The sequence below is a fragment of the Ambystoma mexicanum genome, chromosome 8 (assembly GCF_040938575.1).
Source record: "Ambystoma mexicanum isolate Mex_15411 chromosome 8, UKY_AmexF1_1, whole genome shotgun sequence".
Lineage (NCBI taxonomy): Eukaryota > Metazoa > Chordata > Amphibia > Caudata > Ambystomatidae > Ambystoma > Ambystoma mexicanum.
Window position 1 is genome coordinate 1570604112 of NC_090929.1, and position 26105 is coordinate 1570630216.

General features: G+C 45.8%; 1 protein-coding gene across 2 annotated transcripts in view; it reads left to right on the forward strand.

The window, feature by feature from the left end:
- The window catches only part of RBM20 (RNA binding motif protein 20), a 1237556-nt gene that overhangs the window by 1103667 nt on the left and 107784 nt on the right, over positions 1–26105 (forward strand). For both annotated transcript variants that reach the window (XM_069611772.1, XM_069611773.1), the window contains exons 12-13: positions 8447–8557; positions 24159–24280. In XM_069611772.1, the coding sequence (XP_069467873.1) occupies positions 8447–8557; positions 24159–24280 (233 nt within the window). The remainder of the gene's footprint in view (positions 1–8446; positions 8558–24158; positions 24281–26105) is intronic.

The window sequence follows — 26105 nt, forward strand, 5'->3', positions numbered from 1 at the left end:
GTCCTCCAAGGAGGTTAGAAGAGGAATCGTTTGGCTAACTAATTTCATTATTATGTCATCCACTATGATAACTTTCTTCTGATTCTTGCACGCCTGCCCACTGCCCATATGGCTGTTCTTCTATCTGTGCTTCCCAGGGTTGTCACCCCGTCACCACTTGCACCTCCGATGGTTCCAGAGCCTGCACCTTAACCCGTTCCACAACTGCGCAAGGAGCCAGATAATTCTCCTCCTCCTCCCAAGGGCCTCAATCAACTTGTGTCATCAGGTGATGATGGTGCAGGTGATGAAGAAGCAGAACTTCCTTCCTCCATCGAAGCATTCCATGAACATCTGTTTGAGGTCATGGAGTTTCTAGAATTATATGCAATAGAATCACCTTCTTTGGAGATAGGGGTCTTGGCAGTAGTTCTTTCTTTTCAGGCAGAAAGGACAGTCATCCCCTTTCAGCCAGAAGTATATGGGAGACTGCCAATAAATTCAACACTCTGGCAAGATGTTGGGTTCTAAATTATCTTTCCCTGCACATGTAAAGCTCTTGCTGGAATCCATCCATCCAGTTCATTCAGCAGTGGTATTAGGGTAGTGTCCCATTCATCTTCTTCCTCACAAATGTCACCATTTTGATCACAGGAAGAGAAGGAGTAGGACTCTTGGCCAAAAATGATTACCTCAGTTGTCTTTTTCATATGTGCCAAGCTAAGTATACAATTTTAGTGCAATTCCACAGAAAACTCTGGCGAGACATATGAGAGCTTGCATCTACCCTCCCACCACCCCCAGAAGGAGCATTTTTTTGGGTGATGGGCCTGATGAAAAATAAAAAGCACTATCAGCAAGACAAAGATCTCTATGACGAGGGTCGCCAACTTGTCATGTTGGCTACGAAGTCTGTGGCATGTGTCCTGGTCTCGACACCAATCCTGTGCTTAACGTTCAAGCAGACTTATGGACGTTCAGTTAGGCATGAGAGCGATTCCAGGATATTACTTGATAGACAATGGCACAAGCAGATGGCAGTGGTCAGACAGTTAGGGTATTAAGCTGGAATGTCAAAGGTGTGGGAAGTCTGATTAAGGTGCGTACAATTATTGCATATACAAATAGAATGGGGCAAATATATTGTTTCTGCAAGAAACTCATATATTGGGTCATCAAGCTGCGCGGTTTGCTCCAGGGTGGGGTGTTAGCAGGAGCTACACGTCCTACTCATCTAAAGCATGTGAGGTTATGATGCTGTTGCACCGTTCCCTAACATTCACACTCCTGGTGTTCATCATGGCGTCCACCGTTACATGATGGTAGATGGACTACTGTGCGACCAGGAGGTGATATTAATTAATATTTACGGCCCCAACACGGATGACCGTACATTTTATGATGAAGTGTTTCACAAATGTGCCCAATTTTCCACTGCCACCATTATAAGTGGTGGCAACTTTAATACCATATTAGATGCACATTTGGACCGAACATCATTGGCAACACGAACTCTATCTGGTGTGGCGCGCACTATGCACATACATATGGATGTCTAGGCTTACAAGATGTATGGCAAGCTCTGAATACAACCCAAAGAGGCTACACGTTTTACTCATCAGCGCACAATATGCATTCCTGCATAGACATGTTGCTGGTCGCAGGGACTATATTAAGCAAGGTCATTGACTGTTAAATACTTCCCTGCACTTTTTCGAACCACTCACCGACTCTGTTGACTATGTGTATGATGGGACAGAATAGGGGAATACCACACTGGTGATTTAAACCTGCTGCATTAGAAGACCCCATATTTAAAGCCAACATAAGGGATAACATTGAACAATATTTTGACCTCAATGAGGGCCGGTCTCAAGTAGCCTGACACTGTGGCAGGCATTTAAGGCTTACATCCGAGGAGTTGCCATATCGACCAAATTTGGAGTCTTTAAGGCAATTAGAGGAGAATTGAAGAGAAGGGAGTCTGACCTTGTGCGGTTATACAAACAATATGCTGTTGATTCCTCGCCTACAGGGTGGCAAGAGATAAAGGAAGCCCTTGGTTACTTAGCTGGAATGTCAGAGGTCTGGGATGTCTGATTAAGGCGCGTAAAATTATTGCATATGCTTATAGAACAGGGGCAAATATATTGTTTCTGCAAGAAACTCATATGTTGGGTCATCAAGCTGCGTGGTTTGCTCCGGGATGGCGTGTCAGCAGGAGCTACTCGTCCTACTCATCTAAAGCACTTGGGGTTATGATACTGGTGCACCGTTCCCTAACATTCATACTCCTGGCGTCCATCGTGGATGAACAAGGCCGTTACGTGATGTTACATGGGCGACTGGGCGACCAGGAGGTGCTATTAATTAATATTTACGGCCCCAACACAGATGACCCTACATTTTATGATGGAGTGTTTAAAAAATGTGCCCGAAATCCTGGCTGCCACCATTATATGTGGTAATGACTTTAATACCATAATAGATACACATTTGGACCCACCATCATTGGCAACACAAACCCTATTTAGTGCTGCATGCACTATACACATACATATGGATGATCTAGGCTTACAAGATGTATGGCGCTCTCTGAATACCACCCAAAGAAGCTACACTTTTTACTTGTCGGCGCACAATATACATTCCTGCATAGACATGTGGCTAGTCCAGGGACTATATTAAGCGAGGTAATTGACTGTTCAATACTTCCCTGCACTTATTCGGACCACTCACCGATTCTATTGACTATGTGTATGACGGGACAGAATAGGGGGAGACCACACTGGCAATTTAAACAGGCTGCATTAGAAGACTCTGAATTCAAAGCCAAAATAAGGGATAACATTGAACAATACTTGTAACTTAATGAAGGATCAGTCTCAAGTAGCGTGACACTGTGGCAGGCCTTTAAGGCTTACATCAGAGGAGTTGCTATATCGACCGAATTTGAAGTCTTGAAGGCCATTAGAGGAGAATTGAAGAGAAGGGTGTCTTATGTTGCGCGATTACAGCAACAATATGCTATTGATACCTCACCTACAGGGCAGCTAGAAATAAAGGACGCAGTTGATATGTTTCGAGAGGTGGCCACCAGGGAACTACGTTTCTTTGATAGGCCTTCTGCGGCTTGCTGATATGGGGAGGTGGACAGGCCAGGCAGTTTACTGGCCCGGACGGTTAAATCAGAGAAGGGTGCATCACATATCCCAAGTGTGGTACGAACCGATGGCTAGACTGCACACACGGAAGAGAACATTAATATGGTATTTTACAATTTTTATTCAGACCTTTACTCCCTGAAAGGAGTGACCACAATAACCGAAATAAGCGAATACCTGAGAGGGATACCAACAACACTCTTGTTGGAAGGGGTGCATATGTCTCTAGAAAGGCTGATAGATGTTGAGGAGATTAATGCTGCTGTCAAAGGCCTATTTAATGGTAAAGCACTGGGCTCTGATGGACTTGGTGCCAAATTTTACAAGGAGTTCAGAGAGGAACTTGCTCTGCGACTACTCCACGTGAGGGTTTCTAGGCCACCTACTGGACACATACGCGAGGCTATAATGATATTGCTGCTCAGGCCGTATAAGGAGTCCAACGAGTGCGGGTTATGTAGACCGCTGTCACTGATAAACATTGACGCTAAGATATTTGCCATGATTTTAGCAACCCGTTTATGGCCATTGATGCACCATATGGTACAGAAGACCAGGCAGGCTTTATACCCATCCGGTCAATGGTACTAAATTAGAGCAGATTCTATAATATACGTGTGCAAGCCCCACAAGATCAGAGCGTATTCGCCATAGCCCTAGATATGCAGAAGGCCTTCAATACAGACTCTTGGCCATTCCTTTTCTGGGTCCTGGATAACTATAGGTTCCACCTCAATTTTATTAAGTGGGTCAAATGACAGTACACGATGCCATATGCAAGAGTACACACCAACTGCATTCTGTCCCAGGTATTACAATTAAGGGGGGACACCAGACAGGGCTGTCCCCTTTCGCCATTACTGTTTGCCTTGACCATTGAATCATTGGCAGACGTGATCCACATCAAGTTTAGCAGAGCAGGGATCAAGATTGGTGGTAAATCTAAGACAATTTTCCTGTATGCTGATGATATTTTATTATATATAAATGACCAAGATGCACACCTCTGGCCGGTATTGGCCGCAGTGGTCGAATTCAGTAAACACTCAGGCCTGAGGCTGAAAAGTAATATATCAGAGATATTCCCCCTAACAGATGGCACACAGAGGCCCGGTAACACAGGCAGGGTAAAATGGGTTCCTTACAATGTTAAATACCTGTGGATAGAGGTCACTTGATCGCACAAGCTGGCAATGGACCTGAACTATAATCGTTACATAGAGACACTGAAGACAAAGCTAAAGAGATGGTCTTGTTTTCCAGTATCCTTGGCTGGGCGTTTATCTCTGCTGAAAATGATAGTTCTCCCGAAGCTGCTTTATTATTTCCACAACATACCAAGGTGGCCTAGCAGGCTATTCTTTAAAGAATTAACTGGGATATGTTCCTCATTTGTCTGGAATGGTCGGATTAGCAAATATTGACACTACCATACGAACAGGGCAGCATGCTGGCTCCCGACTTTGAATTATACTATTTGGCAGTGCAGATACATTACACCATATTCTTCCACAGTAGGAATCAGACGCCCCACACGTAAGACTTGAAAGACTCAGCGGAGGTAGTAAACCCCTGATACTAATTCTGGCAGGTAATAGCTATCAGAGTATAAACGGTCTGGCCCCGTTGGCCGCCACACGAGATGCCTTAGCCAAGTTACGCAGGTGCTCTAACTGCGTTATACTGTTTGATCGAAACTTACCACTGCCGGTTATAGGAGCTATGCATCGTACATTAGACACAATGCTAGCTACACTGGAGTACTGCTTGTATACGGTGGATGGGGGACTTGTTCGTGTCCGGCAGTTTCATTACATGGGACGCAATCAAACCATGGGTCGGGGACACGTGATTACAAAAGTTTCAATATCATCGTGCCAGGACTGCAGTGACCTTGTGCAGGCCGTTAATGCCGGCAGAGCCGGAACCCACCCCCTGCCTACAATACATATTAACTAAATTTATTGGCAAGAAATCTATATCAATGCTATACAAATTGGTGCAAAAAGCAACAGTAGAGCATCCTTTTGCTGTTAGAAATAAGTGGGAAGAGGGCTTGGGACTGAGCTACACCGATACACAATAGTCACACATATGTGCGCTAACAAAACAAGTGTCACTGAACACCAGATACCGTTTGATTAACTTCAAAATACTCAGTAGAACTTACTACGCGCCTGCATTTCTATCAGTAGTTTACCCAACTGCCAAACTAAACTGCATTAGATGTAGTAGTGAGAGTGCACATTTAATGCATATGTAGTGGGACTGCCCCACCCTCTCTGGGTTCTGGAGGGAGGTTTGCAATGTACTGGACGTGATCTTGGGGTAAAAGTTGGCATTGACGACGGCTGATTGCATATTGGGGTATGTGGGCAATCTGTACCTGTTGCGGCGTACGTTTTTGAACCTAGGACTGCTCCTAGCCAAAAGGGCTATTTTAATGCGCTGGATATGAAGGGAGCCCCCAACACTCTCCGACTGGTTGCAGGATGTCATCTGGGCCAACGACATGGAAGAATTATATATTGCTGTACTCTCAACTGGAAATAGACGGAGAGACATATGGCATGATTTCCGACAATACTTACGAAGTCTAGAGTGGCTAATAACGATTCATGTTTACTTTCCAAAATTGCTAATGCTTGTTGGGACTGAATTTGAGTGTTAAATGATGCCATTTGGTGTAGGAGCCACATGTTGTTATTTTTTTCTTTTACTTTTGCTCTACAAATAAAGTTTTTTTTTTTTAAAGGTTTATATAAACCAATTTGCCACCTCTGTGGCAGACTCCTACTTCTGCACACTTTCAGATGTCAGATCATAACCTGGACTTTACAGCCATCTCTGAGACTTGGTTCTCAGAGGCGAATCTCCAGCAGCTAAATGACATCACACAATCACAACGTACTAGCTAGCAGCAAGCCAGAAACTAAATGAGGGGGAGTTGCCACCGCCATCATTGCCAATCTATCTTCCAAGCATCATCTCCCCAACACTAAAAGTGTACCTATTTTCATCAGTTTGCCACTAGCAACCTCCTGGACCAAAACGTCTCCATAATTCTAGACACTATCTACTGACCGCCTAAACAAAAACCCAAACTTCCTCTCTAAGCACTTTGGTAAAACCTCCAAACTCAGCAATAAAAGCACAAACCTTGTTGATTTTAATAGATGGACCAATGGACCGAAAATTGACCGGCTACTGATGTACTTTGATTATTCAACATGGCAGCTGCACCACACATGCTAAAGATCATTCCCTGGACCTCATCATTGATCTTAATCTGGAGATCAATTACCTCATAACTACACTAGTTTCCTGGTTTGATCATTTCCTGGTTTACAACCTCAGTTATCTCCATGGCACCCACTTCGGCTAAAGATGGCATTTCAATGGCTAAAGATGGCATTTCAATGATCTACAGACCATGGCAAGCAGTCATGCCAAGAGCCTTCTCCCATCTCTTCACCCCCTGTCGACAAAGGTATCAATGCGAATACAGACCTACTCCTCGACCTTTTATCTCAATTGACTCTTAGCCACCTTGAAATCTAAACTTATGAAACCCACTAGTTACCATTTGAATAAATGTTTCTCTGATGACATGGAATCAGTTAAAAGGCAATGCCACCATCTAGAACACCTGCGGCCCAGTCAATGCTATGCATGCGCTGCAGCTTCACTTTATGTCAATGCTAGGAAAACAGTAGTCACTAGGGTCAGTAACTTATTGTTTACGCGGTAGCTCATTCTTTATATATACTTTCAATTGTACAGTAGTCCCAAGGGTCAGTAACTTATTGTATACTCGGTATGTAATTCTTTATACTTGCAATTGTTTTAGGATTTTCACGCCCATAGTTGACAGATATAAGATCATAACCACAAAACACAGAGCGTCTTTCAATGGGATTGCACTATTTTTAAGCGCTTCTGTGATTCAGGCCCACAGTGTCTAAAGCCATTACCAAATGCAGTGTCTAAGGAGCATGCACATAGTCCTGACCTCTGCTCAAGATTTGCACGGACTTGGAATTAGTTGGCTTTCCGGCGTGTAGACACAGACCATGCATTGCACCGACTATCTTCCTCTTTTACACCCCAACAACAGTGGGCATGTTTAACCCTATAAAGCCAGTAGCGTTGTATTTCATATGCAATTAGCGTTTAGCTCGGCCTTATTTATATTACATATAGAAATTGGTACATCGCTCAGAGCTATCAAAAACAAATAAGGACCATCAGGCTGTGCTAGTCTGTGCAGTTCCCTTAGTACTTCAAGCTCAATCTTTGTTACATGTTTATCCCATTAGATACAGACAGATACATATATACTGAAGTCAGTTTAGGGTCACAAGGCTCCCCGATTCAGTCAAAGCTCCTGCCTGTTACAAACTCATAGATATCTGTCACGGTCTTTCTTTTAACTGATACGCAGAACATTAGGGATTTTTGAGAAAGGTGGAAGGGTTATGCTGGAGACGCGTATAGGTGGCCAAACTGGGACAGGTGGACAGACACCCACCATCCACCATGCATGAAAACATACAGAATGGTGCTCTAAACAAAGCACACATTTAACTTGTAGAAAGTTTCTGTAACTAAAGTGAATTTACTTTGTTATGGCATTCTGGCAGTTCGTTTGAATCTGCTCCTTGGAGATGAGCGTCGGTATTTTACTGTATTGCACAAAAACACAAAAAATGTGTTAAAGCCTCCACCATTATACAACTATTTAGTAACCAGTAACAACGTTTCTTGTAAGTATTATGATGACGTATTAATCGTTTGTTTCACACACAGCACGAAAGACCAAGCACAGCCCATCCAAAACAAATCACTTTAGAAATAGTAGCACGTTTTGCAAACACTCATAAAGTGACCCAAATCTCTGACGCGGTTAATTTAAAAGATTCACGACTCCTCGTTAATGCCTGAGCAGAGCAATCGGAATCTGAATGATGGGCAGCTCACACTACAGACTCTTAAGAGCTTCGTCTTAACTTCCCAAGTGACGATTTGTCCAGTGTTTAACCAGGAGTTAGAAGCAGTCCTTCTTAAACTCTAGCCAGCGGGAGGCTTTTGTGGCAGCCAGCGGAAGGTTTTGGGGCCAGCCAGTGGAAAGCTCTGGGGCCACTTAACCAGAGCAGGGCGGTAGACTAATGTTCCGAGAGCTCCCTTCCAATCTGGCTACGATAATTGTATATGGACATTTTCAGCGATTTTCGGCAAATGCTAGCTCATATCCTACCATGTTTCATTCCATGATTGTTTTCTTTTTTTAATTGTTTTTTTAGGGTACCAGAAAATAAAGTCGCCGATATGCAAAGAGATGCAACCCAACCAGGGACATTCGTTACCGTCATGGGAACAAGAAGATGTGTTTAGTGAGCTCGGCATCCCATTAGGTATGGTTCATAAACTTGCAATGTTTTATTTATATTTTAGCGGTTTTTAGGTTTATATATATATATATTTTTTCATACATATATTTTCACTTTACTTTTTACAATTAATAATTGTTTCATATTTTCACAGCTGATCGGGCTAATTATGCTGCTCTGCTATGGTCAGAGACTCGATATTTTTTTAAAGGGGACACTAGTTATAACAGGCTTTCATACGCTGATGTAGTTATCTCTCTCTCTCTCTGTTTTTATATCTCTTTGTCCTTTGTCTTGCTCACTCACTCTCTCTAACCCATAACCCATTATCTCTCTGTTCCTCTGCCTCTCTCTTCCTGTCTCTCTCGGCAAGAGTCACATTGTCAGGTGTGCATTTGTTTAAACCAACCCCAGCCACTACTGACAGCAGCATGTCTAGAGAAAAAACAGATATCTTGAAGTGGCTAAAGGCAGAATGAGAGCAGCAGCGACAGAGACACCAGCACAGTGGTGGGGAACGGCCTGGTATTTGAGACATACATTGTCATTGTGTGTAGCACCCTGCAGGAATGTCACCATTCCACTGAGTGCACATTGTCCACATGTGCATGAATAGTGAATGCGTGGATTGACTCTGCCAGGGAGTGCTTCAATTCTGATAGACCTTCTAAGGGAGCAGAGGGTCTCTAACTGTGTTTATATTCTATTTGCTGTTAACTATGAGTGTTTGTGCATATTGTAAAAAATGCACATGTTCAGCAGCCTTCCCAACCAATCAGTAGCCTATGTGCAAAATTCAACATTGTCTTGGTACATACAAAAGAAACAGAGCACTGGTTTTACCTGAAAGAGATTTTGAGGGACAAAATGTGAGTTTTGTTGGTAAAAGGTAATAAAAAGGTGAATTATTTAATTGTACTAACAAAGTAAACTGTCTTTTTAAAAATGTACAAAGTTTATTTCTAATGATAACTTTTAGTTTATATTGTAGTCATAATAAGAATGTTACAGTTGACTTACTGAACAAAATACATGCGAAAACCCTAGAATGACCATGTAAAGTATTTTTTTGATAGAAGGTTAGCAATGGACATTTTGGTACATTAATACCCCTATGCTCAAGGGGAAGATGATAAATAGCACCAATGACGTGTCCTAGCTTATTTGAATAAAATACAATATACATTTGGGAACATAAGTATGATCACAGAGCTTTATATTTGACAAATACATCTGTGAGGAAAGTGGTGTAGGCTTAAATCAGTAAGTACATATGCACACTGTTCTACGTGCTTACTTAATTAAAGTGTTTGTAAACATGAACATTATGTAGTCATTAGGACAGCCTCCAGATGTGGATGTTAGGATAAAATGGATCCGACATTGATCACACATTTGTGGTCCTATTGAACCAGAATTTCAAAAGAGATGGGGCTGATGGGCCAATGGGATGCTAACATTCCCAGTCCAGTGAATCATATATATATATATATATATAATGAGTTGTCCTTTCATTGTTGTGGCTGAGTAGTAGACCTTGGAATATTTATTTATTTCTTTTAATTCTTATCACGCGCCACATGCCTGTGGGCCTCAGGGCACACAAAACAACAAAACAGGTCAGACAGAACATAAAAATATTGGCCAGAAGAGTGAGAGGGGGGAATTACTCTGTGCTAAAAAGGTGAGTCTTTACAGCCTTGTTAAAAAGATGATAGTTTTGTATTTGGCGTATAGAAGCAGGGAGTATATTCCAGAGGCAGGTGTGATGCTGGAAATGCATCGGAGGGACAGGGTCTCCGTATCCTTGTCCTTTACTGCTTTTTATCGTGTGTTCTGTCATGTTTTCCACGCAGGAGTTCATGTGGGACTCCTGGCAGTGCAGCTCTCTCTTTTGGGACCCATGGGTGGGGGTCCAACCCAGTGCCCCTAGTGTATGTTTTTGCCCAACTTTGGCCTCTTGCCTTCCATCACCTGTTACCTTGATCCTCCCGAAGTCCCGGGAAGCCCTGACTCTGTCCCTTCCCCCTGACTTGCTGTTGGGTGGAAGTTCCATATATGGTAGTGTGGGGAAGTGCTGACCAGACTGGATGGAGCCTTCTCAACGACCGTATGTTGTGGGTACACCTCTGGGTGGGACCTGGGTGAATGGAGTGTGTGACGCATGTACACTTCTTGTTGTGGATGTCTGGTATCTGGTGTTTGACACAATGACTGAGACAGCCCTGCACGAAACTGGTATGAATGCAGTGTATAGTGTTGAATAGCATGGTACTTGTCTGAATCCACATTCTGTGTTGTGAGTGTCTGGATGGAGAAGAATGGCCTGAATGCACCGTGTGCCTGATTGGCTGACTGACTGCTGAATGCCCTTCGAAGTGATTGGATGCCTGAGTGTGACCCAGCAGAATGAATGGGAGATCAACACTATTCCTGGGGACCTCTCACTGCTAGGAATCGTGTTCAGAAGCTGAAGTCCAAACTACAAAGAGTAACTGGATTGAAACTGAAGCTTGACCTTGAAGCCCTGCTGGAAGAGAAGAATTGCTGTTGCTCTTCTTCACCAATCTGAAAGTTTCTGTGTCTCCAAGGACTGACCAAGAGAGGACCTGGTAAGGAGCCCTCTTCCCAAGCTACGAGGGACCATCGTGCACCAACTGATCTTTGCCAAAGCTCCCTGATAGACTGACCTACGAAAGGCTACCGACCGGAGACGAGGACTGCCCGGACTGTTGTCCGCAACTATCGACGACTGCTGTTGCCGACCGGAGCCACCTTGCTCCCGTTGCCTAAGAACTTTCAATTCATGGACACGCTCGTCCGCACCGCCGCCCACCTTATCCCGCCGGAGAAGGCCAGACGTTTGACACGCTGAGGAGCATCCGCCGGTGGGTTTCCCGTCACCCAAAGACTACAGAGACGCTGACGACTCGATGCCCTTGCTGGGCCACAGTTCTTCAAACTCTTTGCGGTCCAGAACTATTGACATCGAGGTGCCCTGCACGCCTCTTCCTTGCAGGACGATTACGCTTTCCCGTCAACGAGCACCGATAGGAAAGAAGCTGCCACTTCGCTGCCGTAGTACACCCTGTTTTTCGGCGGACGTTCGACGACCCATGGCTCCTGCCTTAAAGGGAGGGCACTCAAGAAGGGCCGTCGATTCCCAGACAAGGAACGCTACAACACCAGGTACTTTGGGGTTGCTGAACTATTGGAAACAATATATGGACTGGGCTTGTGATATATCTTTATTCTACAGGTTTCCCAGGTGGGGGAATCTCCACACAGAACTGTGTCTAGGTAACGGGGCCAGCATTCTGCCAATTGTTCTATCCAAGTGCTTTCCTCTTATATCTATTGTTGCTTTCCTTTCCGAACTGATTTGTGTGACATTTAACCATACAGTTCATGCACTTTAAAGAGCTCTAATAGTATTGTGGTATCACGTATAACTGTATAGATTTGCCATTATAGATAACCAAGTAGAAAAGGAGTTATTGTGATATTGTACATAACCTTGAATATTAATTATATAAAGACTGTGTTTTAACTAATACAGTGTGCGGACATTCCTTTGTGAGTGCGTGGGCACTACACTGTACTTAAGAACCAGCTTGCATCACCTCCTGAGAAGATAGGCCCTGATTGCTCATCCATTGCTACCAACAATAGAGAATCTTGGCTGAGGTCCTCTGTGCCTCTCCTCTACCATATAGAGAGCAGGAATACAGACCCCCCCTCCAATCTTTACACTCGTGGCAGCGGTGGGATGCTTATGGTTTTAAGAATCAGTGTATCAGTGTTTCTGGGAATGCCACAATTCCTGCTGCCTCTGTTCCGAACCCCAGCAATTCCTTGGAACTTGAGTTGTTAGGATGAATATCGCAAGTTGGAAATAGATGCTGAGCTTAAGAAAGAGGAGTTGGCACAGCAAGTGTAACTCAAGAATTGGGATCTTGAACTCAAAAACAAGGACACTGAATGTCAGCGAATCCAGTTAGAGAAAGCTTGAGTGGAGACTTCAGCTAAACCAGTTGAGAGTGTCAGGTCCCCTCTGCAACCAAGTTTATGAAATATTTGGTTGGTGTGTATGCAGAGGGTTCTGATATCCTCCAATGGATTGAAGCGTTTGGCTTGTGCAATGCATTATGTAGATAAAAGAGATTGGGCTAAGTGTTTGTTAAGCAGAGTGCCTCAGACTGGATATGACTGTATTCTGAAACTGAGTGTGGAAGAAAGGGGTCAGTATGAGTGCATGAAGTCTGCTTTGATTGCCAAGTTTGGCAAGACACCTACCCAATACCTTAAAAGGTTCAGGGATTTTAAGAAAAGAGAGAATGTGTCTTGGGTTGACTGGGTGAGTGCTGCGCACATGATGGGGTGGATTGATGGATACAAAGTGAAAACGTTTGTTGAATTGTCCCACTTTTTGTTGTTTGAGCATTGTTGAGAAGCCTGTTCACCAGAGCTGTGTCAGTATGTTGCTGATCAGAACATTTTGGACTGAGGAACAAAAATATACGGGTATGTTATCCTTAAGATTTTCACATTCAGTAACCTCAAAAGGAGGGTAAAGCAATTTGTTCAATTGTGTCTACCAAATACAGCAAATATAAATCTATGCACTTATCTTCACCAGACACGAGAAGATCAGTTTTAGAAATAAACGTTTTTTTTAATTCGAATGATCAAATAGTCTTTCTTCAAACCAATGTTATACAGTTCATGCTACGTGTTTCAGAGACCAATGAATATGTTTTTGATAAACAAATAAACTTCACTTGGCATTAGTTTCAACATGGATATACCAAAACAATAATTATGTCAGTGAAAATACATTTCATACAAATCAAATCGCATGACTCGTGTTCACAACATCCACACTTAGTCATGTAGGGGAACCTTGATTCAATTCAGAACATTTTGGACCCCTTTAAGCTGGCTAGGTTGGCTGACAAGTGGGTCTCCCACCGGGTGTCCCCTAAGGACTCCAGTGGGAAGGACAAGGATAAAGAAAAGGGGACCTCTCCGAAAGCTGAGGAGTCCCAGAAGCAATCACAGTCGGGTAAACCAAAACCTTCCTCTCCTAAGACCCAAAAACCTAGTGGGGATAAGTCTGTCGTGGGTGGGAGTAAGAGTAGTGGTCCACCTGCTGCAAAGCAGGGTCCCAGTGGTTCCAGTACCGTACCACGCACTCGCAGCACTTGTTGGGATTGTGGGGCTCTGGATCACCGAAGGGGTGGCCCCAAATGTAAGGATAAGGCACTTGGGGTCCAGGCTGTCCGCCTGACCTACCCCTACTCCGTACCTGAGGTGGAGGCCACTGTCCTCCCCTCCTCTACCGGGATCACATTCGGTGCTCCCGTAGAGATTTCCTTAGTGTCCCTTGGGGCCTGGGACCAGTACGCAGAAGTACTGGCAACTATCCCACAGAACACCCGTAGGGTTTTGAGAAGTGTCCTCTTGAATGGCAAGCCTTCTACTGGTTTGAGAGACACTGGGGCAAGCATGACAGTGGTGGACAGGACCTTGCTCAAGCCAGAGGACTATGGAGGTGCTCCTCTGAGAACCACCAGGTTAACTGGTGGGCCTCCCAAATTATCGCCTCTAGCCTTAGTCAACATCACGATTGGAGACAAGACAACAAAGCTTCCAGTCCTGGTTCAGGACAACGTGCCTGCAAACATTTTGTTAGGCAACGATTTGGTCAAGTTGGGGATGATCACAAATGGTCTACCCATGGCTAGTGTGGCGGTCACCCCATTGCAGGTCACACAGGGTCTGGCTGCGAGCCCGGTATCCTCGCTGACGGGGAAACCCAAGGCACGAAGGAAACGGAAGAGTAAGAAGGCCACCTCTGTGGAGGGGACTCCTGCTCTTCCTGCTGTTCCGACAGCACCCATTGGGATCCATGCTCCGGACGGGCTGCGTCCAGTGGTGAACCCTGTCTCAACTCCTGTGGGAGAAGAGACAGAAGACTTTCCTGTGGGAGAGGTACTCAACCCGGAGGACCACCCCGACCTTCAATGCTTGTTAGCTGAAGGGGGACCCTCCCGGGTGGACTTCTGTAAGGGTCAGAGAGAGTGCCACTCTCTCTCTCAAGGGTCAGTGAAAACAGGCCCTGTCCCAGGCACAAGGAGAAGTGCCTAGGACATTCCGGATCTATTGGGAGGGTGAGCTCCTGGTTAGTGAGCCCACTAAGCCTGCACCTGGTGCCCTCAAGAGGTTGGTGGTAGCCCAGGTTGACAGGCCCTTCCTGCTGAGGTGCTGAGGTGCCCTTAGCTGGTCATCTTGGTGATGGGTCAGACGACAGCAAATCTCAAGGCCAGCCAGGAATTGAATAAGTACTGGCATGACCTTAAAGCATCGCAAGTGGATTGGACTCCGGGACAGGAGGTCCTTGTGATGGAGCCTACCAAGCATCGAGCTTTGGCAGATAAGTGGACTGGACCCTTCAGGATCATCTCCAAGATGGGCGAAGTTAATTATCTGGTTGACATGGAAGTCCCTGGCGTAGCCCCTCAGGTATTCCATGTTAACAGGCTTAAGCCTTTCCACAGGCGAGCAGAAGTCTCATGTCACTTGCTAGCTTCAGAGCAAGAAGAGGATGAGAGTGAGCCCCTTCCTGATTTGTGCATAGCAACCCTCAAGATGGCTCAGTGGAGGGAGTACATCTCTCTCCCGGTCTGACGACAGAGCAGCAGAGGGCCTCTCTCCCACTATGCAGGGTTCCCAAATATAGGAGTATTCCCCACCTCTGCCTATTACACTGTGAAACCTACTGTACTGTATTGTGAAACTTAGGCCTCCCTCCTACTATAAAGGACTCTCAATTCTATACGTGTTCTCCCATACCCAAACTGTATTGTGAAACCTAGGCCTCTCTCCCACTATACAGGGTTCCCAAACCTAGGAGTATTCCCCACCTCTGCCTATTACATTGTGAAACCTACAGTACTGTATGGTGAAATATATGCCTCTCTCCCACTTCACAGGACTCTCAATTCTAGATGTATTGTGAAACCTAGACCTCTCTCCCACTATACAGAGTTCCCAAATCTAGGAGTATCCCGTATCGTGGCCTATTAAATTGTGAAACCTACTGTACTGTATGTTGAAACCTTGGCCTCTCTCCCACTTCACAGGACTCTCAATTCTAGATGCATTGTGAAACCTACGCCTCTCCCCTACTATACAGGGTCGTCAAATCTAGGAACATCCCCCATCTCTGTCTATTACATTGTGTAACCTACTGTACTGTATTGTGAAACCTAGGCCTCTCTCCCACTATACAGGACTCTCAATTCTAGATGTATTGTGAAACCTAGGCCTCTCTCCCACTACACATGGTTGTCAAATCTAGGAACATCCTCCATCTCTTCCTATTACATTGTGAAACCTACTGTACTGTATTATGAAACCTAGGCTTCTCTCTCTCGGTACAGGACCTGACTCTCACATCCAGGGCTGATTTCCCCCATGCCCATATTATACCACTCTGTGAAACTCTCCAGACTGCCTGACCTAGTGCCATAGAGCAGACAGACACCATGCCACACACTGGTCAAAGCAGAGCAGCATGCTGGCGCTCCAGTAGGCCCGATGAGATCCACCGCAGCCAATCGCTACCGCGGCCAACACTCAGTCCACTACCCCATCACTGCACCTCTTCAACTTCCCCCTCCTCGCCAGACCGACCCACCTCACCCGACCCGCTATCCCCCCTACGTAAATCCCGCTCTGCGCAATTAAGAATGGCAAGATGGAGAGAGGGAACAGAGAACATTGTTCCACGGAACATACCGGACGCCACAGCGAGCCACTTAAAACACCCATCATGCACCACCCACGCCACCAAGCACTCACCCACACCATTTACTCATACCGTTTCCAAACAACAGCACAGCCCCTCCAACTTGCATTTCCCCAGCCTTAGCACAGCCAGAGCAGATCAGCCCAAACCCCAAGCTCCACAGCCCCTCCCACTCTCCCCCACACCTCCAGGACTGTCCAAAAGTCAAGGAAAAGCCGAGACCAAAAGCATCATATACCCCTCCTAGCATCACCCATCCTCCAACCCAGTTCGTGAACACTGCACCACGCTATAGGACCCTTACCTCCCCACCCGCACCAAACCTAGTCCTCGCCATATTCCTCTCTCCTCCCTTTCCCTTTTATCCCACTCCCGCTGTTCCAATCGCTCGACACCCCACTACTACCCCTCGCCGTGCCCCTCACTCATCATTGCACACCCTCACTTCAGTCCCCACAGTCCCCTACAACCCTACCCGTCTAGCACCCACAAGGGCAACCTACCAAATATCCTGCACCCTCATCAACGCCAGATCAGTTTCCAAAAATAAATTCCACATCTTTGACCTCATCACAGATGAAAACCCAGACACTTTTCATTACTGAGACATGGTTTTCCGACGACTACTAGCCCATCGCACAAGACCTTCCCACCTGGTTACAACCTCACCGTCCGGAACAGATCATGAAGGGGAGGAGGGCTCGCGATATTACACAAACACTGATTTCAGCTAATAATCAGGGACACCCCCACCAACATCACAGACTATGATTCTCTCTTGGTAAAATTGCAACTCTCTACCTCCACCTCCCACAGTTTCCTACTCTTCTACAGACCCCCCGGTTACAACAAAAACTTTGCACACACACACTTGGTGAAGCGCTGGCCACCGACCTCATCCTACATCCTACACTTACCATCTTACGGGATTGCAATATATGGTTCGACTAACCCTCAAACCCATGACCACTCAAAGACCATCTATAATCACTCATCCTAACACAATACATCTCTACACCCACCCACACGTGAGGTCACACCCTCGATGCGATTTTCAGCACCACATATATATCTACCCAGCCCCCGCCCCAATCTTGGACTGATAACTCAGCAATCTATTTCTCCATACTTCTGAGCACAGCGGCTGGCATTCAAGGTTGCACACGACCACCGCCAACCACCCCCCCTACCATTCCACTATGGAACAAAGTCATAATCACCCCAGATCTAGCACACTCACTCTGCAACTCTCGCCATACACTTTGCCTCCAGGAATGACCTGCAGCGATCAAATCCTTCGACCTCTGCCTTACAAATGCCCTCACAACCCTCACCCCATCATAATGGACCTCTCAGAGATCAGGACCAACACCCAGGTGGTTCACCTCCAACCTCAAATTACTCAAAACTCTCAACCACCGTCTGGAACGGACCTGGAGAGCCGACCCGTCAGCCCAGAACTAAACCGCCCTAGCAAGAACAACCAGAACATACAGACTGGCAATCAAAAAAAGCAAGAAAACATTTTATGGGAACAGAATCCTAAATGCTCGGAATTTGAGCAAGGAACTACATAGAATCATAGCCAAATTCAAATCCCCTGCATGCTTGAGACAGCCCCACTTATATCCCAAGCCCTATGTGACACCTTATCTCTGCACTTCCACAATGCCGCTAATGACAGACACTGCGCCATCATCTCTAAACTAAAACAAATGCCCCCGCCACCCACCCGCCCACTCACCGACCTTCAAACCCCCAGACCCCCAATACAAATCTTCGACTCCCTCTCTCCCATCACACACCTAGAGTTCCTCTAGCTCGTAACAGATAGCTGCCCTTCAGGCTCCCCTGAAGACCCCTGCCTACCATCGCTCGTCAAAAACATCCTAGCATCCACCTGTGCAGGCACTGTCGGACTTACAATCCTCAACCACTCACTAACATCAGGATATTTCCCAAAAAGCCCTAAAAACCTCCTACATCAAACCCATCCTCAGAAAGCAGACACTCGGCCCACTCCTTCCCCAGAACTACCAGCCTATATCCAACACATGTTTCATCACCAAACTCATGGACTGCGCGGCATAGAAACAACTTGGCCATTTTGCCGAAGCCAACAACCTCCTAGACCCTGCACAATCAGGCTATAGGCCACTCAGGGGAACAGAATCTTCCCTAGTCTCCATCTGGGACGACCTAAAACGAACAGCCGACGCAGAAGGCTGCGCTGTACTCATCCTGCTGGACCTCTCCACAGCCTTTGATACCATTGATCACACCATCCTTCTAGATAGGCTACAAACACTAGGAACCAGAAACACAGCCCACTCATGGATCTCCTCCTTTATCTCAAATTGATCACTCATCACGACCGGTAAGGAAAGGTGCACCAAAAGGAGCATCCCTATCCCCCCTAATTTTCAACTTCTACTTAAAACCCCTGCCCGCAATCATCTGCTCATACAATCTTACCTGCTAAAACTATGCAGACGACACCCAGATCTCCGGCAGTCCAGACCTGTCGTCATGCCTCTTGCATATTGACCGCTGGATGACGACCAACCACCTCATCCTCAACCCGGGGAAAACTGAAATCCTAGTCTGCTGGAAAACAGCCATCCTTCCGCAACCAATTCCATGGCCTCATACCCTAGGACAAGCACCGGCAATCTCTAATATGGTAAAAATCCTTGGATGCACATTGGACTCAGATTTATCCCTCACCCAACACACCACTACCGTATCTAAAACCTGCTTCTTCCATCTACAGACTCTCAGGCATATCTTCTCTTACCTCACCTATCCCCACCGTTTCCCGGCCATCAACTCCATCATCCTGTCCCACCTAGATTACACAAACTGCATCTACCTAGGTGCCCCGGCATCCCAATTAAGGAAACTCCAAAGAATCCAAAACGCGGCAGCACGCCTACTCATTAACCTACCCGCCAGAGAACACATCACCCCTACTCTTAGAGTCTTCCATTGGCTCCTGATTGGTTCAATGCAATACCTTTAAAGCCATGTGCATCACCCACCGTGCCGTCCACACCACCGGACCAGAATTCCTTAGAGACAAAATCATCCCCCTCCTGTCCTCAAGGAATCTAAGATCTCGCACAGCATTCCGCCTAGTGGTCCCAGCTCACAACTCCTCCAGGCTGGCGGATCCTCCTTCTACGTCCAAGTGCCAACCATCTGGAACTCCCTAAAGGAGAGGGTTATATTCAAAGCCCTGACTCTTACCCATAAATGCATCCATCTTTCTGCACCAGCTTACCTATCACAAAGAATCCACCCCGCCACATCTGCTAGACCAACCAGAACACCCTACGCAAACATGCTCACTGTACCCAGGGTAAAAAGAGCAAGGGCAGGAGGTGCTAGTTTCCCCTACCTTGCCTCCCTATACTGGAACGTCCTTCCCATGACGCTTTGTGGCGAAGCCTCACTCCTTGCCTTCCGTAAAGCCATGAAAACCACTCTGTTCGCCTGATCAACACCACAGTCCCTATAGGACCTCACGCCACTTCTCCTGACAAACCTGCACATGTATCTGCAACTAGCTGACTGCATTAATGTGTTACCAATGCAAACTATGTAAAATGTAAGATATGTATATTGTACGTCCCTTAGTTATATTGTACCTCCCTGTAACTAAGTTCCCTGCAAGTAAAAGCGCTGCGATGCCCATGGGCTGTTTTGTGCGCTATACAAATGTAAAAAATAAAAAATAAAATAAATACTGCTACACATTTGCAACACTGAAAGCCACCTGAAATTCAGAAAGGCCCTAAAATCCTGGTTCTTCCCATAATAACCCCCTGAAGCCCCGTCCCGAAACCACACTGTCAAACCGAACACTCCCATAGACCAATTACAACACAGAGGCTGGCAGCATTTGCAGCGGCTCACCTGACATACTGTCGCCCCATGCACAACAACATTCCTACCCATCAAGCACACCTGGGAAACCAGCAACGTTCACTGTGGCGCACAGGAAAATAAACTCACCCTCTTCACCGCTCAGACCCTTGCACCAGAGAGACTGTGAATAATGAGACCACGCCGTCCACACGGGACAAAGATCGCTTCAGGCGAAGAACCTCGAAGCCTACTGTACGTATACCTCACACCATGTCTGTGGACACAGGCCGCAGGCACGACCAAACATCCATGCACCGTAGAATGCAGCTATGGCTATGCTCATCCGGTGTAGCAGCGCATGTAGCCGTCCATACTGAAACACCTGATGTATCTCAACACCTCTGCCACTAGCATACAGCGAATACCAACGAAAAGAAATTCGGTACAGCTGGCCACTCATCGACTCTCTCAACAATAGCAATCTATCGCAAACCACCAACAGTGCCCACCCACATGCCTGACCTTTTTAGGCTGCTTAGTCGAGCCTAGCCAGCCACGTAAATCCTAGACCGGCGAAAATGCTCACATGCATCTCCTAATGTAAAACTCTTAGAACCTCCAGACATTGACTACGGTCACCGAGGGCGTTCCAACCACAAAGCGCATTGAGGCCATACAAATGGGGAAAGAGCGCCATATAAATAACAAAATACAATACAATAAATTCAATAAAGACAACGTTTAAAAAAACAAAAAATATCTCCCTCAGATGCCATCCTGGAATGCAAATCACTCGTATTCTGTTCACCCCTCAAACATCCAAGGTGAGTTTCCTTCTCATCTACAGCCTCTCTTCATGCTGTACAATTCCTCCATCCTGACAATCTGGCAGATGCAGTTATTAATCTCTCAGTAGACTGCAAACATCTAACCATACTGGGATATGTGAACGTCTGGCTGAAAAATGCATACAAAATGGCCACACAATCTTTTTTCTGTAAACCTGGCTGTCCTTCACATCAAACAATAAGTAACATGACTCGCTCACTCAGCCGGATACAAAATATCACCACCGGCTCACCCCCATTATTCATGCCCCAGAGCAACCACCCCACCATTCCATTCACCGTTTTCACCCAAACCACCCCACTGCCAAAATGCATCAATGCTCTTCCAACATTATTTAGACCTTGGAAAGATAGCAAATTGGATGTGAACCTGGACAAACTTGAAACCTACAATGCCCACCTCCCCAACGAAAACCAGACATTACACCAGATGAAGGCCTCTGAAACATGCATGCATGGATATCACAAACACTTGTTATACGGCTCCAAAGAGGCTTTTTAAATACTCATCAAAGAAACAAGGTGCTAAGTGTTTCAGCCCCAAACGCAACCATATGAAAGAAAACAGGATGCTCTAGCAAACCTGGATGGAAAGTAGCACCACAACAGAGAAATTGAGATTTTACTGACAACTCTGGATCGACAGAGGAGAAACAATAAAATCAAAGGCTCACTACAGGCACTAGATACGATTATCAAATCATTCAAAAGTACCTATGACTCCCTAACACCAACTGTGCAACTCCATGCCTGCACACTTCTGCTAAAAAATGTTGCAGATCCCAGACCACCTAGACAAGAAAGGCCCAACAACACTAAACCCAATGTTGGACATAGTACCAAACAGATGATGAACACTGTCACTTGTAGCCTTCCATCCATTCTCAATGCCAGAATTTAGAACCACAGTCAACTCCAGTAACCCAACAGAATCGACCAGTGGCACTTGCCCCTCAAATATTTACAAATCCATAATCCAGTAACCCAAACTCGCACAGTCCCTCCTCAACCCATCTAGAGAATGATGCATCATACTGAAAGCCTACAAAACAGCTTCTGCTAAGCTTCTACTTAAACAGCTAACTCCAATGGCGACCAAGCAAAATACCACCGGATCTCCAGGACATCATTCACAACTAAAATTAGTTAATCTATCTTCAACTCTGGGATTATATCAAAACCAACAACCTCTGACACAAATCATAGCACATATTCAGGCCAATTTAGGGAACAGTATCAACACTCTCTTCCAGTCGAGATATGCTAAAATCAATGCTGATGCAAACACACATATGAGCTCAACCTCTTGAATATATCAGCAGGGCTCTACGCCCTCAACCACAAAATCATGCTGAAAATACACATAGACCTCAGGTTAGAGCTAACTGTGCTATTCTGGATACTGACAAGACGGGACCAAGATCCACACACATGGCCTCTTTCAGGTAATTCCCCTGCTTAAGCACCCGCAGAGTACTATGAGGATCCATTCGTTCACCACTGTACTTTAACAGTTGCATGACCTCCCCCCTCAAACTCATTAACAACTCAGACTTCAAATGCTTAGGTTATGCACACAATACTGAAATCATCTGCAAATCAACTGCAAACATGCCAACCCAACCATGACACATAAAATGTGCAAGCCGATGCTTGGATGATGAAAAACTGACTCATACTTATTTCAACCAAAACCAAAATTGTGATCTCTGGCACAACACCAGCCACCCCCACGTAAATTATCTGGCCTGAAGAAATGGAAACCTGGCTACAACTGCATGCAGCCATCAAAATCCTAAAATAATTTATGGACAGTGCCCTCACACATAAACCTAAAGTAAAATCCATCATAAGAGAAGCTGCTTCTTCAGCCTTCAGATCATGCATTAGCTGTCCCTGCCACACAGAATCATGGCAGTCATTGCACTAATACTCCCCATTTAGTCTTCGCCCAAAGAACAATACCTTCCTCTTCAACAAATGGCTCCTCCTTAGCACCTAGGTCCAGACACCCTGCACTCCCCACCCAACATGAGACTCAGTAATCTGCTCCCCACTGTCTTCCCCTCCCCTGTTAGCTCCCCACTTCTTTTTTCTCTGCCTCCCTCACTGTGTTCTTACCCCTATGATTCCAAAGTGCTCCACAGCTTCCCAAAGCTAGGTCCACGCTCAATAAAAGAAAAAAGTGTTGAGCCAGTTTATGAGTGTGTAGAAAAGTAGAACATATACCAGGGACCAAACAAAGCTAACAGAAGAAAATATATATATGTATATATATATATATGAAAACAAGTGCCTGGAAAGGTAGCATTATCCTAAGGGGGCAAGTCCTTCAAACTAAAGAGGAGGAGTACTATTTAAATATGCAAAAGTACATTATTAAGCATCACTGGCGGGAGTGGTGGGGTCAGGTAGGGAGGATGGGGGAGAGGGCAGGGGAAGCTACCTCATTAGCAAGCAAGTGGAGTGTAAGCAAATGTAAAAAGCAGATGTGCAGTTTTATGATCTTAGTGTATGTGATGTGACTTTAAGCGGACCCCACATACCACACTAATCTTGACATAATACCTCCTGTTTGTGATACTTCCGCTACAATTAATTTTCTCTGTAGTGGTGTAGTGTACTCTACTGCCCCTTGGTGCTAGCCCTGCGCTATACCACATACCTAGGGGGCTTAACAAGTAAACAAAGATGAAAAGTAAAGGTGAGTGGGTCTAAAAGAGACAATAATTTACACCATCCTTCCTAGTTAAGTTAACCTGCGTATCTCGACATTACATCCTGTTTTGATCTTTTAATGAAAGAGGTGTTGAAACCTCGACTCGGCATCCAGCAGGTTGATTGTGGGGGAAAACGACGTGAAACGTCCCTGGAAAGGTATGCTGGTTTCTCCATTGAAGGAAAGTGATCGTTGACAAAATAGAAGTCCTCTGCTCTTATGATCTGTTCCGAACAAATGGGCAAAATGGAGTGACCAGTGACTCCTTAAATGACATTCATTTATACAGTATATTTATGTACCAATGAAGTCTTTGTAAACATACCGAACACTTTATATTGTTGTAATAATTGTTCTTCGTAATTATATGTACAGGTGTGGAATTTGTGGTACCCAGGACTGGATTTTACTGCAAATTATGTGGCCTTTTTTACACAAGCGAAGAGACAGCTAAGACGACTCACTGCCGAAGTACAGTGCATTACACAAATCTACAGGTAAAACATCCACACACTTTGATGGTCGTTAATACAGTTGTTTGATATGAACTTGTAATGCATTTGTTACCTTGTCTGATACTTGCAGGTCTTTTTCTTAATGGGAAAGTGTCCATGCATTTATTAACACATTTCAGTGTTCTTGCATTTTTTTGTTTCTTAAAGTTGACCTCACAAATTCAATTGAGGGGAATTATACACAGAAGTGTGCCCTTTGGGAATACCAACAACACAGCAAATTGTAAATGCAATTCTAAGCTATGAAACAATATGTTTAGGAATGGGTGTACATTTCTCCTCGTAGCTAATGTGTATGTGCCATGCTCAGAGACAATGGTCTGTCCATCTGTCAATCTCCTTGGATTTGTCGTCTGAATCAGAGAATATTACCTCTTCCTCACCTGAACTGCTGGAACTTGGTTGAAGCAGCTTCTTTCTTCCTCTGCTTCGGAAATCCGTTTTTTGTGGAGATAGGATCTACCTCAAAAACAAAGCCACAATGACCGTCTAACCAACTAGCATGTCAATGACCTCGCTCCGGGGGCAGCCTTAAGAGGAAAAAAATCATTGAGCGACATAAAAATCCCCTAGTTGCAGTGGTAGTGGAACAGCTCTGTAGAATCCCAAACAGGAGCGGTGTTAAGTCTTCCCCAGGAAAGTACCCGAAAGGTAGGCAGGCTCCAAGGTCTGGTCGAAAGAGATTTGGTTCCAGGGAAGGAAGCAAGAGGGAATGAGGCCTGAGAAGAGAACCGAGGACCAAGAGTTAAGGAAGCAAACAATATCTGCAGTAACTGAGGAGAAGAAGCATGCGGGCAGCTGTGGGCAGAGCCCAGGATTACCAGGGAGTCTGGAACAGCCGTAAAAGCAGCCGCTGAGGTGAGAGGGGGGAAATCCAAAAGGAACAGAGTGGGCGAGACTGCAGGGAAACCCCCCCAGAGCACAGACAGGAAGAAGGGGAGAGAGGAAAGAGAAACCCACAGCAAGCGGGAAGGGCAGCGTTTGACCCAAATAGGGAAAGACCGGGTTGCAACGCGCCAACCGCTGGGAGGGGAAAGCCTACGAACCACCCAGCGGCGGCCATGTTGGAAAAACCACTAGACCGCACAATGAAGTGCGGAACGTGCGTGGTGTGCCTGTTCAATGAAGGCAAGTCCTCCATTGGCTCCCTAAGCACCAGCCGTGATGGCACATGACACCATCAGCCATTAAGTAGCTGACACTCATCTCGTACTTCCTACTCAATGATGCACAAGAGCTTCAGCGACTAAATGCTTCAGCATTTCCCAGAGTGCATGACTACCAACTGGTTATATAGAAATGGCAACCAAAGTTCATCTGTACTCCTGGATGCAGAACTCAAAATTGCACCGAAATCAACTGGACACTTACTTCTGCATACTCCTACGTCCCGTCCCCTTTCCTCCATACTGTATGGGTGTCGCTCGCTAGGGAAGGGGGACGAAAATCATCTTCCCCTTTAGATTTAGATGCTGACGGGGGTGCGGGCCTGGGAGCATGCGCTCCCCTGAATCTGCCCGCTGGCACCACTCCCCAGTCCTCTCTTCCGCGTCGACGGGAAAGGACCACTTTCACCAGCGCTCCTGGGTTAGGCCTTCTGGCCTTGTAATTCCATGTGCTCTTCCCCGGAGAAGTATTCTTGTCTTATTTTTCTATTCCAGTTGTTAGGTACTGCTCTGTCCTCTGGTGCCACGCTCCTCCCCGGCGCATGTCGACGACAGCGGACTTCAGCAAGTGTCCAGCCTGCTAGGGTACCTTCCCAAAGTCTAACCCCCCCACGCCCTCTGCCTCTGCTGCCTTGGTCCAG